Source organism: Trichoplusia ni, chromosome 11, assembly GCF_003590095.1.
Source record: "Trichoplusia ni isolate ovarian cell line Hi5 chromosome 11, tn1, whole genome shotgun sequence".
In the NCBI taxonomy this organism is placed as follows: Eukaryota; Metazoa; Arthropoda; class Insecta; order Lepidoptera; family Noctuidae; genus Trichoplusia; species Trichoplusia ni.
Genome location: NC_039488.1, coordinates 11,230,271 through 11,243,816, shown reverse-complemented (window position 1 = coordinate 11,243,816; position 13,546 = coordinate 11,230,271). Strand labels below are relative to the sequence as shown.

The window sequence follows — 13,546 nt, the reverse complement described above, 5'->3', positions numbered from 1 at the left end:
GTTCGCCTCGACTCAGCCACGCGTTCGACGCCTCTTTGTCGACATTAACTTGGCAAAGGTCTTGGCGATGTCTTCCGTGTAGGGACTTCTGGTTCCATTCTAGAATCTTAGTTTTGTTATCTAGTTGCTTCTCATTTTTCTGTTCTAAGGGGTCCTTTAAGTTTAACGGTGTTAGCTGTTTATCATTACAAACAATTAATTTGTGGAGCATAGAAGACTCAGCTTTTGCAAAGAAATACTGTCTGAGTGTTGTAATCTGTCTACTATGTAAATTTAAAATATCAATTAGACCTCTACCGCCTTCTTTTCGTGGCAGTGTGAGTCTTTGCAAACAGGATCTAGGGTGGTTTTTACGGAATTTAGTTAAGCTCGTATTTATTTTTCGTTGTAGTTCTTTAAGATCCGATTTGGTCCAATTTATTACTCCAAAAGAATAAGTTAATACAGGGATAGTGAAGGTGTTAATAGCTTTAATTGTATTTCGGGAGTTAAGATTTGTCCGTAAAATAACGTTTAGTCTATGTTGAAACTGTTGCTTTAGCTTACATTTAGTTTCTTTGTATTTTATCTGAGATGCCTGACTATATCCTAAATATTTGTATGTATCATGTGCTTCCAATGGTTCTATTAGTTCTAAATTTGCTAAGGTGTAATGATGTTGATAGTTTTGCCCTGCTTTAATTGAATTAATTTTACACTTATCTATACCAAATTCCATTTTAATATCACTTGTGAACTGTTCTGTTAGTTTAGCTAATTCCTCTAGTTCACTTTCACTTTTAGCATATAGCTTAATGTCGTCCATATATAACAAATGATTTAATTCAATTTTTACTGTCTGCGTAGCTTCAGTGTGAGTGAGAGGTATTCCGAATCCAGTCGAGTTTAATAAGTTAGATAGAGGATTTAAAGCAAGACAAAACCACAATGGACTTAGGGCATCCCCTTGAAAGATGCCTCGCTGTATTTTAATAGGGTTAGTTACCATTGTTCCGGTTGCTGTAGTAAGCCTAACAACCGTAGTCCAATTGGACATTAAGTTTTCAAGAAAAACTATAATTTTGGGATGGATTTTATATAATTGTAAGACTTTGACCAGCCACGAATGAGGTACGGAATCGTAAGCTTTCTTATAGTCAATATACATACTATACAGATCAGATTTAGTTTTATGGACTTTATTTAATACTATAGAATCTATGATTAATTGTTCCTTACAGCCTTGGCTAAACTTGCGACACCCTTTCTGCTGTTCTGCTAGGATATTATTTGCATCAACGTGGTCATATATAGCTTCAGCCAGGCAGGATGTCACTATTTTATACAAGGTCTGTAGGCAAGTGATGGGTCTATATTTCGCTGGGTTAGTTAGGTCACTACTATCTTTCGGTAACATGTAAGTAGTGCCTGCTGTCATGTAACTTGGTATGAGGCTGGGATCCTGAATAAACCTATTTATAAAATTGCATAAATAACAATGGACTGACGTAAATTTTTTATACCAGTAACTATGGATATAATCGGACCCAGGGGCTTTCCAATTATGTAGACGGGTAAGCACTTTATGAAATATTTCTGGTCTTATATTTTCAAATACCATATCTGGGGTGTTTTTATTGGTATTTGCTGCTTCCGTCTGAATCCAATTAGCTTGGTCATTATGAAGAGCTGGGTTCTCCCAGATTTTTGACCAAAAATTTTGTAAAGACTCTAGATCCGGGTTGTTACTTACTGTGTTTTGCTGGAAGTTAGATGTTGTTTTTCTTACATTACGGTAAAAACTTTTTTCATTATTGGTGAACTGAAGGTTCTGCTGCTTTCTTAGCGTACATGCTGTATACCTCTGAAGTCGGCCTGATACAACGGAAAGTTTTTGCTTTAACGTATCTAAAACGTGTGCTGCTTGTGTATTAGGCTCTTCATGAATAGTGTGTGTTTTATAATGCTTAATAATATTATTGAAATGTGTGACTATTTTTCTACTTCTATTTCCGTTTACAAATTGAGTGACTCGTCCTATCTTAGATCGTAGGTTATTAATTTTACGTTCCATGCGTTTTTGCCATTTAGGCTTATGTTCTTTTCTACTATCACTAAGATTTTCTGATGGTTCAAGCGCTATTTTGCTTCCGTTAACTTTAGCTGCAGTCCATGCTGCACTGTATATCACAGTCTGTAGTGTGAAAAAATCTGTATCTACTCCAACATGTTCAGGTATAATTATGTGATTGAGGTAACCAGTAATACGTGCTAAGTTTTTAGATGGTTTTTGTTTGGGGATGTATACTCTTTTAGTGGGATCAGTATTTTTATAAAAAAGAATAGCCTGTTGAAATGTCTCATCTATTTCTAGGTTACGACTGTCCTGCAGTGCTTGTGTGATAGATTCCGTCTGAGTTGGACTGGACTGAGATAAATCTGGTGCTAATGGAAGTTCTGCTACAGTATAGTGAGCTAACTGAGAATTACTGTCAAAATAATTGGGTGGATTAATAGTTTCAACAGAATTACTTGTGCCATTATTATTTATTCCTAATTCTGCAGATACTTCTAACTTCAACAAATTTAATCTAATATCACTAATATATTTATTATTTAATATAGCTCTCCTCTGATCTGCTATCCGTTGTTCACTTAAATGTGCTAGAGCGGGGTACCTATTAATAAAATCATGGTGCATGGGTTTACGATATGCGGTTTCATTAGTGCCTAGTGCTGTTACTCTATAGTACGCCCGCATGATAGCCTCATTATACTCATTAGTCCATCTCATACGACTCTGTGTTGTGTTTTGTGTACTACTCATCTCTGGAATCCGTGTTAAGTGTTCATGGGGTGGTGTATGTGTAGCTGAGGCAATGATATTACTCTGTGTTTGTTGAAGTTCTTGTTTAACATCATCGTATATTCTATCAATAATGTGTTGCGGCAAAAGTTTGTTTCTTGTAATGGCTCTACGTTGATCTCCAACTCTTTGTTTACTAACCTGCATACTAGGAAATTTTTCAATGAATTTAAGGTGAAGAGGTTCAAGGTAAGTTCTTTTGTCTGTATCTAATAAAGTTAAATAAAGGTAGGTGCGCAATATGAACTCGTTCATTTCGGACGTCCATCGTCTGCGCTTTGTAGAAACACTTGTAATGGGTGCAAGGTCGTGGTCAAAAGTGACCTCTTGCGCAACACTATCAAGTACGCTCGAAGAAGATAGGCTTCTTGTCATATATGAAGGGCGAGTTGAAGGAACGGAAGAAAACAGAGAACGCGTATCATCACCTGAAAGGTCAGCTGTAACTTCTACGTCGTGAGCCCGCTTGCTCAGAACACGACGACCGGCTGTAATATTTTTTTCGGGAGAAGCCCGCCTGCTCAGCCCCTCACCGCCGATGGTCCGCATGCTGTGACATCCAGCATCGGCTCCAGATGTGCCCCGGCGACCCCCGGGAAGCGACCGCAAATCATAAACTCTTTTACTACTCATCTCCATATAGGGTTACCTTTCCTGTTTAGCCGCGTAAGTTTTTAGTACATGAGTACTGTACGCGTGTCCGCCCCCCACGTGAGCTCGATGTTCAGCTCGGACGTTAGGAAAGGATTTTGGGGGGCTTATTATTATTATTATTATTATTACAGGAACAGAAAAAGCTTGCAATACAACAATTATTTGTACCAAAATCAGTGTTGTTGTTAACACAAAACAAAGAATATTGAATCCCCTGCTGTAGCCAGGCCTGTAGGGCTGTTTGTTTTGCGTTCAACGTTCATCATGAATATATATTCAAGATCCCATGTTTACATTTTCCGTTACAAGAACAACAAAGAGTGTAGCCGATATAATGGGTTTAATGAGATGTGTATTACAAGATACGTAGAAACAAATTATAAGTATGTTCCTTTTAATATTACTCTGATGGGGATTGGAAACAGATGTATGTCTCAGAAAAATTGTTGTAACGAAAGATGTAACGTTGTTTGTCAGAATTTGGTAAATATGCTTATTATACCATACTAAGATGCTACATCGGGTTGGTTTTAAATTAAGAAACACTTTATACTTCTAGAATGCGAAAAATTGAAGTGTGTTTGAATGGTGGAAAAAATTATAATGATGGCAGAATCCCTTCGTTTGTTTGAATTCATGCATTATAACTATTACTAGAGGGTCTACCATCACATCGTAAAGTAATAATATTATGGTTGTTGAAGAGTGAAAACGCTATACGTAGACGGCGTAGAGCGGCCTCTCTTTTCCACACAAGCAACACAATGTCGCGGTATGCTCCCAGGGTTTATAAAAAAAACAATTTTGATGAATAACGCTATACATTGAGAAATCAAGAGTTTGATAAGAATAATGCATGTAAATGAATAAAATGTCGTCTCATTGACGTAAAAGGAAAGAAACACACGTTCCGGAAACTCTGATACCAGTTATCCGGTACATGTAAAAGCGGGTTATTATCCGGAAAAGCCTTTGTCTGGGCAAAATTTCTTTTGGACACTATTTGTTTCCGTTTCGAATTTCATATGTGATTGTTTATTCCTTGATGGTGAACGTTTTCACCATCAACCCAGCCAGCAGTTTTAAATAGAGCAAAGAATATTTAAAAGTATTTTAGTGTGCATCGGAATAAATAAGAATAAGAATAGGTTCATCCCAAAAATAGTCACGCCATACAAAAGTTCAAGAGCTGAAAAAAGTTTTGCGTGGGAGGAAACTTATTTACAAAATAGGCTGTAACTGTCTTGGATTTTTTTTTCATCCATTTATTTATTTATGTCAAATGAAATAAATGATGATATGATCAAAAAATGAAAAAAAAAACATATTTAAAAAAAATGTCAGTTTCAAATCGACTCGGACGAATAGAACCCCGCTAAGGCGTTATCTCGTCATTAACGACTCCGGTTGGTGGGTCCTAAACTAGTCGGGCTATCCGGGTAACAATTATAAATCGGGCTAAGGACTCCTGCCAGCATTATACGAGTAAATGCGAAATAAAAGATGCATGGCTGTTTGTTACTCTTTCACGCAAAAACCACGGAACGGATTTAGACGAAATTGGGTACATAGATGGTTCATAACACATAGGCTTTTTAGCCACAAGGATTTTCACAACAAGGATAGTAAAAGAAACCTTTGTCTGTGCTCCAATAAATGTCATAATAATGTCATCATCATCATCATCATCAACGAAACCTTATTATTTTTGTCTATTTTAATTCATAACCCTATTTCTAAGGCTCCACTTTTTTTCTGTTCGTCTGTCATCAGACTGTATCCTATGAATTGTTACAGTCGGGCTTTGTAGCTTATCAATTTAACAACAAATACCAAATTTATTATTGATTAGTCGAGGGACTCGAGGGTGAGCAGCAGTAGATACGGTCATAAATTTCAATGATGAGCAATTCTTATTGCACATCTCTTAATGTTTCATACGGTTTTTTATTTGAACGGAACCTTCATCGTCACGAGTCTCCCTCTTTTGACTAGTTCTTTTACTATTTATTTTCCAGATGCCTATGTTATCTAATATTCAGTGAATGAAAGACTTTAAAATAGATTCAGATCTATTTTAAGAGACACGATCACAGTTGCGTGTATGTGTGTGTGTGTGTGTGTGGCAGATTACATAGTGTTGAATGGAGTTAATCTATTTAGAAGCATTCTTGTGGGCGAATTACAAATGTTTGTAAGAAATATATCTTTCAACCGGATTCAACTGTATACCACATTTTTAGTTATATTCTACTTGAGACAAAACAAAGCAGAGCTTTATATCTGGGGTCGTTCCACGTCTTCAAGAATATTATGGTAGTTGTAAAAGCATTACTGATTTGCAGTTTTAATATTATTTCAGTTCAGTCGTACTTTTTATGTAATAATTTCATTAGTTAGGTACCTACTTAATACGTTATGTTTCTATTCTGTTAAATCATTTTCAAATAGGTTTATTTAGGAATTCCGAACAATAATACAATTGTAGGTCCAATTTCTGTATTATTTAACGAGAATAAAATAATCAAAACGTTTACATCAGGATTTCGATAAGAACAAATGTGATTATTCTAGATTCTAGTAATAACTGACAACAATGGCAAGTCAAGATCGCTGAATCATTTTCATATCTACAAAATTATCTGACCAATATGAAATTGCATAGGAAATAAACGTATTTATAAAACATACAACTTAGAGTTAGGTAAATAATGCGTAGTATTCAAGGATACAAAATTAAAAAAGTAGGTTTTAGAAATCATGTAGGGGTCGGCTACCAGTCTACCCTTAATTAGCTAAGTACCAGTGATATAGCAGGAGCAACTGCCTCTGACCTCGTCAACCCTAGGTAACGTCCCCTGCGCAACACGATACTGGTGGGTTAGACTGGTTGTTAAACGTTGTAACAGTGGTTGTCAGACTTTTCACATTCTTTCCTTGCTTACTGCCTCTACGACGACTACGACTGACGTCGTGTTTTAACTACTATGTGTAACGACTGTCAAACGAGTATTAAAAACACAGACCCACAATTTAACGTGCAATGCACTATCTTGCTTTGAAAATAAGGCCCGTCGCCGCGTCGTACTTTAATATTATTATGCCTCCTATTCTAAGAATCACTTCTATATCAAGCTCTTTATCAATCAATACACTTACAAAATTAGGCCACGGTTCAGACGGCGGTAACAGAGTATCCGAACTCCTTGGCATTTCATGTAATCCTGGACCAGGGTCGAGCCTCTGTGTCAACACTCTCCCACAACACAGCACTAACACGAAACACTTCATACACATTTTGAATAACATCACACTGAAAACACAACACTAACGTCTTATTGTACGGTTGATGTACAACCTGGTGTCAGAGTTTGAACTGCCAGTAACCCTCTGACGTGACGTAACGCACCCTTGTAAAGTTTTAAGAGAGCTGTCCCATCACTACAAAAAAGGGACGCGTGTCGCGCGACGGAAACAAAATCCAACGCCGTTAAAGAAGTTCCACTTTAAAAATCGTATGTTTATTTGTCACTAAAATAAATAATTTACAGGTATCACGTCTATGACCACGTTTCGTTTAAACGAATTGTTTCATGATTAAGATATTTCGTATCAATTTCGGTCCAATCTGCCGATATGCCGGTCGCTCGAGTATGGCTGACGTTCGTATAGATATGATAAGATTAATTTATTTGTTTACAGGCGTAAAATAACGCTTTTCTGCGATGTCATTTCATATTGAGTCATTTGAGTTGTTCTATGTTACCTATATGATGTTTTGGAATGCACCTATTGTGTTTTGGCGCAAGCGGGTGGGTAATTAGCACCTCTCATACAAGTTTCAATTTTTATAATAATTGTATGACTAAATAAATGTGTGACGTCTTAAAATTGTCTGATCATAAATAATTTTCAGTGTCTTGATATTATTTATTTTTAAAAGAAAGACCCACCACATTGAATTGTGGACCAACTTTTGAACATTGATATGACGTTTTCTTAAATTGCAATTGCCAATTAAGCAGTATTACTCCAAAAAATGTTTTAGTTTTGTTTTTTAATTTGATTCGGTTATCTATTTGGTCTTGAAATGGTATTATCGAACCAAATATCATTTAATATCATTATTATATCGGAGTTACGATCCAGTGTGATGACCGTCATTACAATATAATAAAGACCTCGGGAAAGACTGGTGCTAGTGACGAATTCCAGAGTCCTCGATCGATATCAAATCGATTGAAATTAAACTCGTCTGTAGTGCTGCAGCAATAACTGCTGATAAATTTGTAAGGGCATAATTTGTGATCCAAACCGGTGGACATGGTTGCTATTCCAGATTTGAATCCGATTATGATAATTTTGGGAAATGCTCTGAAGAATTTGGAGCATGCAACGGATGTACAAACGCGCATTCGTCGGGATTGCCCGACTAGTTCCGAACCGAAGTCTTCACTCATGAGCTGACGCCGCGGCAATCCCGATAAATACGCGTGACTAAACCGTTACATCATATAATTATGAATCATCCTCACGTAAGTTACTGTAAAAGAAAGATACTCTGCAAGATTTATAAGACCCATTTCTTTGCTTCAGTTAAGACATGCTTCAAAAGACAAGCGATTCCATCTTATAAATAAACCTATTTTTCAAACAAACATGTTTGTGTTTACATTGTATTACTAAACGAGATTAAGGCATAGGGCAAACGTCAAACTATCGATATCAAACAGTAGTGATGTTGCGTATTCGATTGAAATATGATCGATAAAATATATCGATAGGATTATCGATGACACACGTCAATGCTTAATTACTTCATTATCAATATCGGTAATCCGTATCCGTTGTTGGATATAATAATATTTGTAGCTACTATGTTGATAAGGTGATAGTATGCTGATTTTTGAACGAAGGCTTTGGAAGATTATAGAAACGATTTAAAACATAGCCAAAACAAATTGGTCACTACTAGATTACTTCTGAAACTCATGGTCACCGGCTATCGTAAGCTAAACTAGTGGGACAATCCCTTTAAAATAAATGTGTTCCGTAAACGTTTAAGTATTATAAATCTTAATCGCGAAAGTTACAATATCGACTTCTATGTGTGTGCCCGTCTATTGCACCGCAATACTTAAAGGGTGAAACAATTTGAATGTGGTTTTGTAGGATTATTAAAAAATTTTGTTATCAGTCTGATCCCTGCACCATGTTCCTATCTACAAAATGACTGGATTCGATTCAGAAAAAAATAGTTCGTTTTTTTATATCCTTTATTTAAAGTTAAACGGAGACAGGGCCCAAGCTGCCGGTGGTCAGGGCTCCAGAGAGATTAACCTCCTCACGATGCGCGCCGTGTCTAGAAGTACCGCTTTCTGAATCAAACCCTTGACGCAGACGCCCAACGAGAGCCTCCTAAGTTTTATTATATTATTATTACAGAAAAAACTTTCGTTAATCCGAAGAATACGATAAATCCACGGGTTTTAGCAAGTCCAAACATGAAATGTCGCCAACTTTATTTCGGCTATCGCAGAAAATAGATACTGTATAGATCATTTAAAACTTTACTCATCACAGCCCACGCCTCCGACAACAAGTTTTGACTTAAGTTTATCAGTAACATTATAATATCATTAAAACTTCTTGGTGAAATCTGAACTATTCACGGAATGGGATCAACGAATCAGTAATTATATTGAGATAAGCCTATTTAACTATGTTTAGATATTATGTATCCTTCAATTAAATAGTCGTAAACAATAGTTTAACAACTATTCCTAAAACTGATTGTTATTACCTGCCGAGCCCCAACTATGTTGGTGTCGGCTTCCAGTCCAGTAGATGCTAAGTACCAGTGTTGTGCAAGAAAGACTGCCTACCTTGGTTTTTGATGAAAACTTATATAAGGCACCAGTCTTTCCAAAAGGTGAAATTTATGGTAAATGATAAATAATCGAATTATAAGGTCTATAGCCATTATGAAGAGAAAAATAAATTGGTTTTTTTTTCTTATGTGACCTTCAACCCAATTGCCCGGGTATCACAGTGCTCACTAGTAAAAGTGGTTGTCGGACTTTCTGGCTTCTGACTACCCCTAACGACTGCGAAATATAAATTAATGACAGCTGACACTTTGAAAATGATTCCAAAACAATTGAATAATAACCTTTTCAATTCAAATGGTACTCAGCTGTCCAAAAAAGAGAATATATTATAATTCTAGTCTCTACACTTCACGTATTTCATTATTCATGTAACTTAAAATAACATTTTCATTCACATTCGATTTTATATGTTTTCACATTTAAATTAATATTTTTGAACGTGGAATTGGTATTTCTAAAAGTGTATTTTCTACGTGACTGTATTATCGAAATAAGTTAGTAATAGTCGTAGCTATTTCTCACGGTAATGAAGTGAATTGCAGGTATCTGTCTAGAATATTTTCTTACAAAAAATAAATATTGAACATAGGTTGGAACTAAAGGTACTTAACTTTTACCAACTTTTAAATAGTCCTAGACTTAGGACTTAATAATTTTATACCAAATTGTGCCATAATAGCTGTTGCCAGCGGCTCCGCCTGTTACAACATAAAATCGAGATTAAGATTATCCTATGTGTTAATCCAGATTACAAACTATCTGTGTACTAAATTTGCTCCATTTCCGTCCAGTTATTTTTACGTGAAAGGCAACAAACATCCATTCATGCGCTACGCTACTATACAATAGTCATAAAGTCCGTTTAAATCATGAAAGCTTAACAGCCCAACTATGAAGATTATCATTTTAGATCTACTTCAAATATACGAAGAAAAACAATGTCATTGCTGAAAGAGTCGTAGATCTTTATCTCTGATTAACAACCAACTTATTCAATGAATTCTCATTTTTTTATGTATTACTGTAGGTATCATCGGAATTATTCATTGTATCGCTGGTTTCATAAACATTCAAGTCACACGCACAAAAACAGCCAGACTCAGAAAAAACACAAATGACACAAATGCTCGTCCTTCTCGGGTATCGAACCGGCGACTCGTCGCGCTCAGTTGATTTTCAAACATGAATCGTTACGCCTATGAAAGAATTCGAAACTTAATAATGATTACTCCATCCTTGCTGTGTCTAAATACAGACGCTATTGATAGATGGTTATTGATTTATTGTTTGTGTTAGGGAGTATTTACAGCATTAGTAATATTCTAAAAATACCTCGAAATGTAGGTGAAGTTTAAGATCGTGTAACTATATTATAATACCTGTCTAACAGTGCTATAATGACTGCCTTTTAGTCTAGTGGCTAGTAGTCCTGACTGCTATACCGGAGTTGGTGAGTTCGATTCTCACTCAGGACAAATGTTTGTGTCATACGAAAAAACATTTGTTCTATTTCTGGGTGTAATTGATCCTTAATGTCATGTATTTAGAAATATATATGTATGATTAAATTATCAATTATCTAGCACTCATAGCAAGTTTTCCTTTTTTGGGACGTTGCGTGATTAATAGTATAGACGTCTGACGGCCAAACAAAACGAGGGAAAGAGACACAGCTATACACAGCGTATTGCGCTGTCTCGTTTCACAATCATTCATTGTTATTTCAAGCTATGGCGGTAGGCGCCCTGTTGAATGAACACTTGTTGAATGTCGTTATCGGTAGCTGGTGTTTCGGAGAAATTCTCAGTAGCTGCGGAAAAGTTAGACATTCCTTGGAAATTATGATAAAGCTTACGAATAATTTACTCGGTAGGTTAAGTTTCGAAGAATCGAGGCAATATTGGCCGCAATTTGGTCTTTTATTTAATTTTATCTCGTTTTATTTTAAAAGCATTTTGTGCCCGCCCACCATACATATCTTCAAACAAAGATCATAAACTATCTAGCCCTATATCTTATCGACTATATGGTTAACCTTAGAGGTTTGAAATAAATATTGTGTAAGAAATCTAAGAAAAAAAACTTGTAAAATAAACTAAAAAAGTATTGCTTACCCGAACAGTAGATGACTCCACAGCTACTGTAGAACTCTCCTGTTGACCACCTTCGGTTGCCATGGTAACCGTTGTCAAACTCTCCTTCCTGGTCTGTCCAAAGAACCCAGAGATCGAAGTCGGTATCCTCAAACTTTCCCTCTGGGGTGGGGCCTGCGTCGGCAGTACTTTAGCTGGTAACAACCCCATTTCTTGGGTCCGAAAATTCTCCGTCGGCGAAAAACAAAAGACGAGGAAGCAGAACGCCGCATACCATATCCTCATCTTGAAAACATTCTTCTGTCCACATTCATTTAACAACTTTAACACTTAGAACAACATTTTTGTGAAACACTTTCGTAAATTGGTACATTTTTTTCTACGGGAGGCACGAGAATGGCTGGTTTGGGTTGGATAGGCTTGGAGAGAAGAATATAGAGTTAGCTGACATTCTGAAAGCCCAGTTGTTAATATTTAAGCCTTATATACTAGTAGCTATTGCTAAATGATACAATTAAGTCCTTGATCAACCGCGTGAGCTCATGATTAAGGACTTCAGGTGGGCCCGAAACTAGTTGGGTTGTCCCGATAAATAAGCATATGAATCATCGTGGCGAAAGCTACTTAGTATTACTAAACACACTTATCGTAACCATTACACAATCAGTTCTGAAATCAGGTTTGTTTTTTTCTAATAAAGTGATACTTACTCTCTTTCACTACAAAAGACCAGCCAAATATACCCCAGATACCCACCAGATATAAAAAGCTTATTCATTGACATTTGATCAAATCACAAGCAAATTACTTAGAAATGTGTAAAGCACTACTGAATCATATCTGTTTACTTAGGTTTTTCTTTTAATATCCCACGAGATTACGAATAAACTTTTATAAATATCCCGGCATTTATAAATAAAACAAGCAAATACGTATTGATTCATATAACTTTATCTATTAGTACTAAAATCATGTTGATTTAAAACTAGTTACTGATTTCAGTAGCCGATATCTTGAATGACAAGATAAAAGATGTATTTTAAGAGTTCAATCTTGGTTTATAATCTAGAAATAATATTGATATCAGTTCAATGAATGAAGAGAAAATAATATAGAAAATGAAATGATTCTATTATTTACCCTGTTTTACTCGCATTTTAAAATTTTCTATAATTATCAAATTCTCTATCAAATAATCTGCGCATCCTGAGTTTGTTTCGATATATCTTTTCAGGGTAGCCAGATAGGAAACGTCGACTCCACCGTTCTCAAAAAAGACAAAAAAGTGAAAATATCTATGTTACATGGAGAATAAATAATTTCATTTCATTAAGCCTCTTTTAATTCGTCTCGTAAAGCTACGCAGTTTTTATACTCAATACATTATATTCGCAATTTGTTCATATCTTTAGCAGGTTTAGTAGTGAAATAATAATAAAAGGGGAAATCCGGAAAGCTTAGTAACAGAGTTTATGGATTTTCTATAGGAAATCGTAACCAATCGAATTAGTCTCGGAAATCCTCAACGCTTTTAACGATACTATGTGAACATTGAAGCTTAAAACGAAAAGAGAAAAGATGAAAAAAAAGGAACTTCTTATAGTATATTCAATGACTGGTTTACTCTAGTTTATCTGAAGAAAATTTTAGGAAAATTCATGTGATCACAGAATGAAATTTATCACATGATTTACTCATGCGTTTTAATCAGGATTGCTCGACTAGTTTTATACCCAGCCAGAATATTTGATCATGAGGCGAGTTCTTACCAAAGTAACTAAACCAGTTTGATTTTATTGGATTTTAACTACATCATTACAATCATTTTTCAAAACTAGCTGTTGCCCGCGACTTCGTCCCCGTGGGTAGAAGATATAAGTTATGATTTATACCTGCCCTGTTTTTTCACATTTTCCATTTTATCTTCGCTCCTATTAGTCGCAGCGTGATGGTTTATAGCCTAAAGCCTTCCTCGATGAATGCTCTATTCAACACAAAAATCATTTTTCAATTTGGACCAGTAGTTCCTGAGATTAGCGCGTTCAAACAAACAAACAAACAAT

General features: G+C 35.8%; 1 protein-coding gene across 1 annotated transcript in view; it reads right to left on the bottom strand.

Moving 5' to 3' along the window:
• The window catches only part of LOC113499058 (fibroblast growth factor receptor 3-like), a 138,587-nt gene extending 131,468 nt beyond the window's left edge, over positions 1-7,119 (bottom strand). Inside the window, exon 1 of the mRNA XM_026879393.1 lies at positions 6,659-7,119. Coding sequence (XP_026735194.1) covers positions 6,659-6,808 — 150 coding nt within the window. The 5' untranslated portion in view covers positions 6,809-7,119. The remainder of the gene's footprint in view (positions 1-6,658) is intronic.
• Between the last annotated feature and the right edge of the window lie 6,427 nt (positions 7,120-13,546).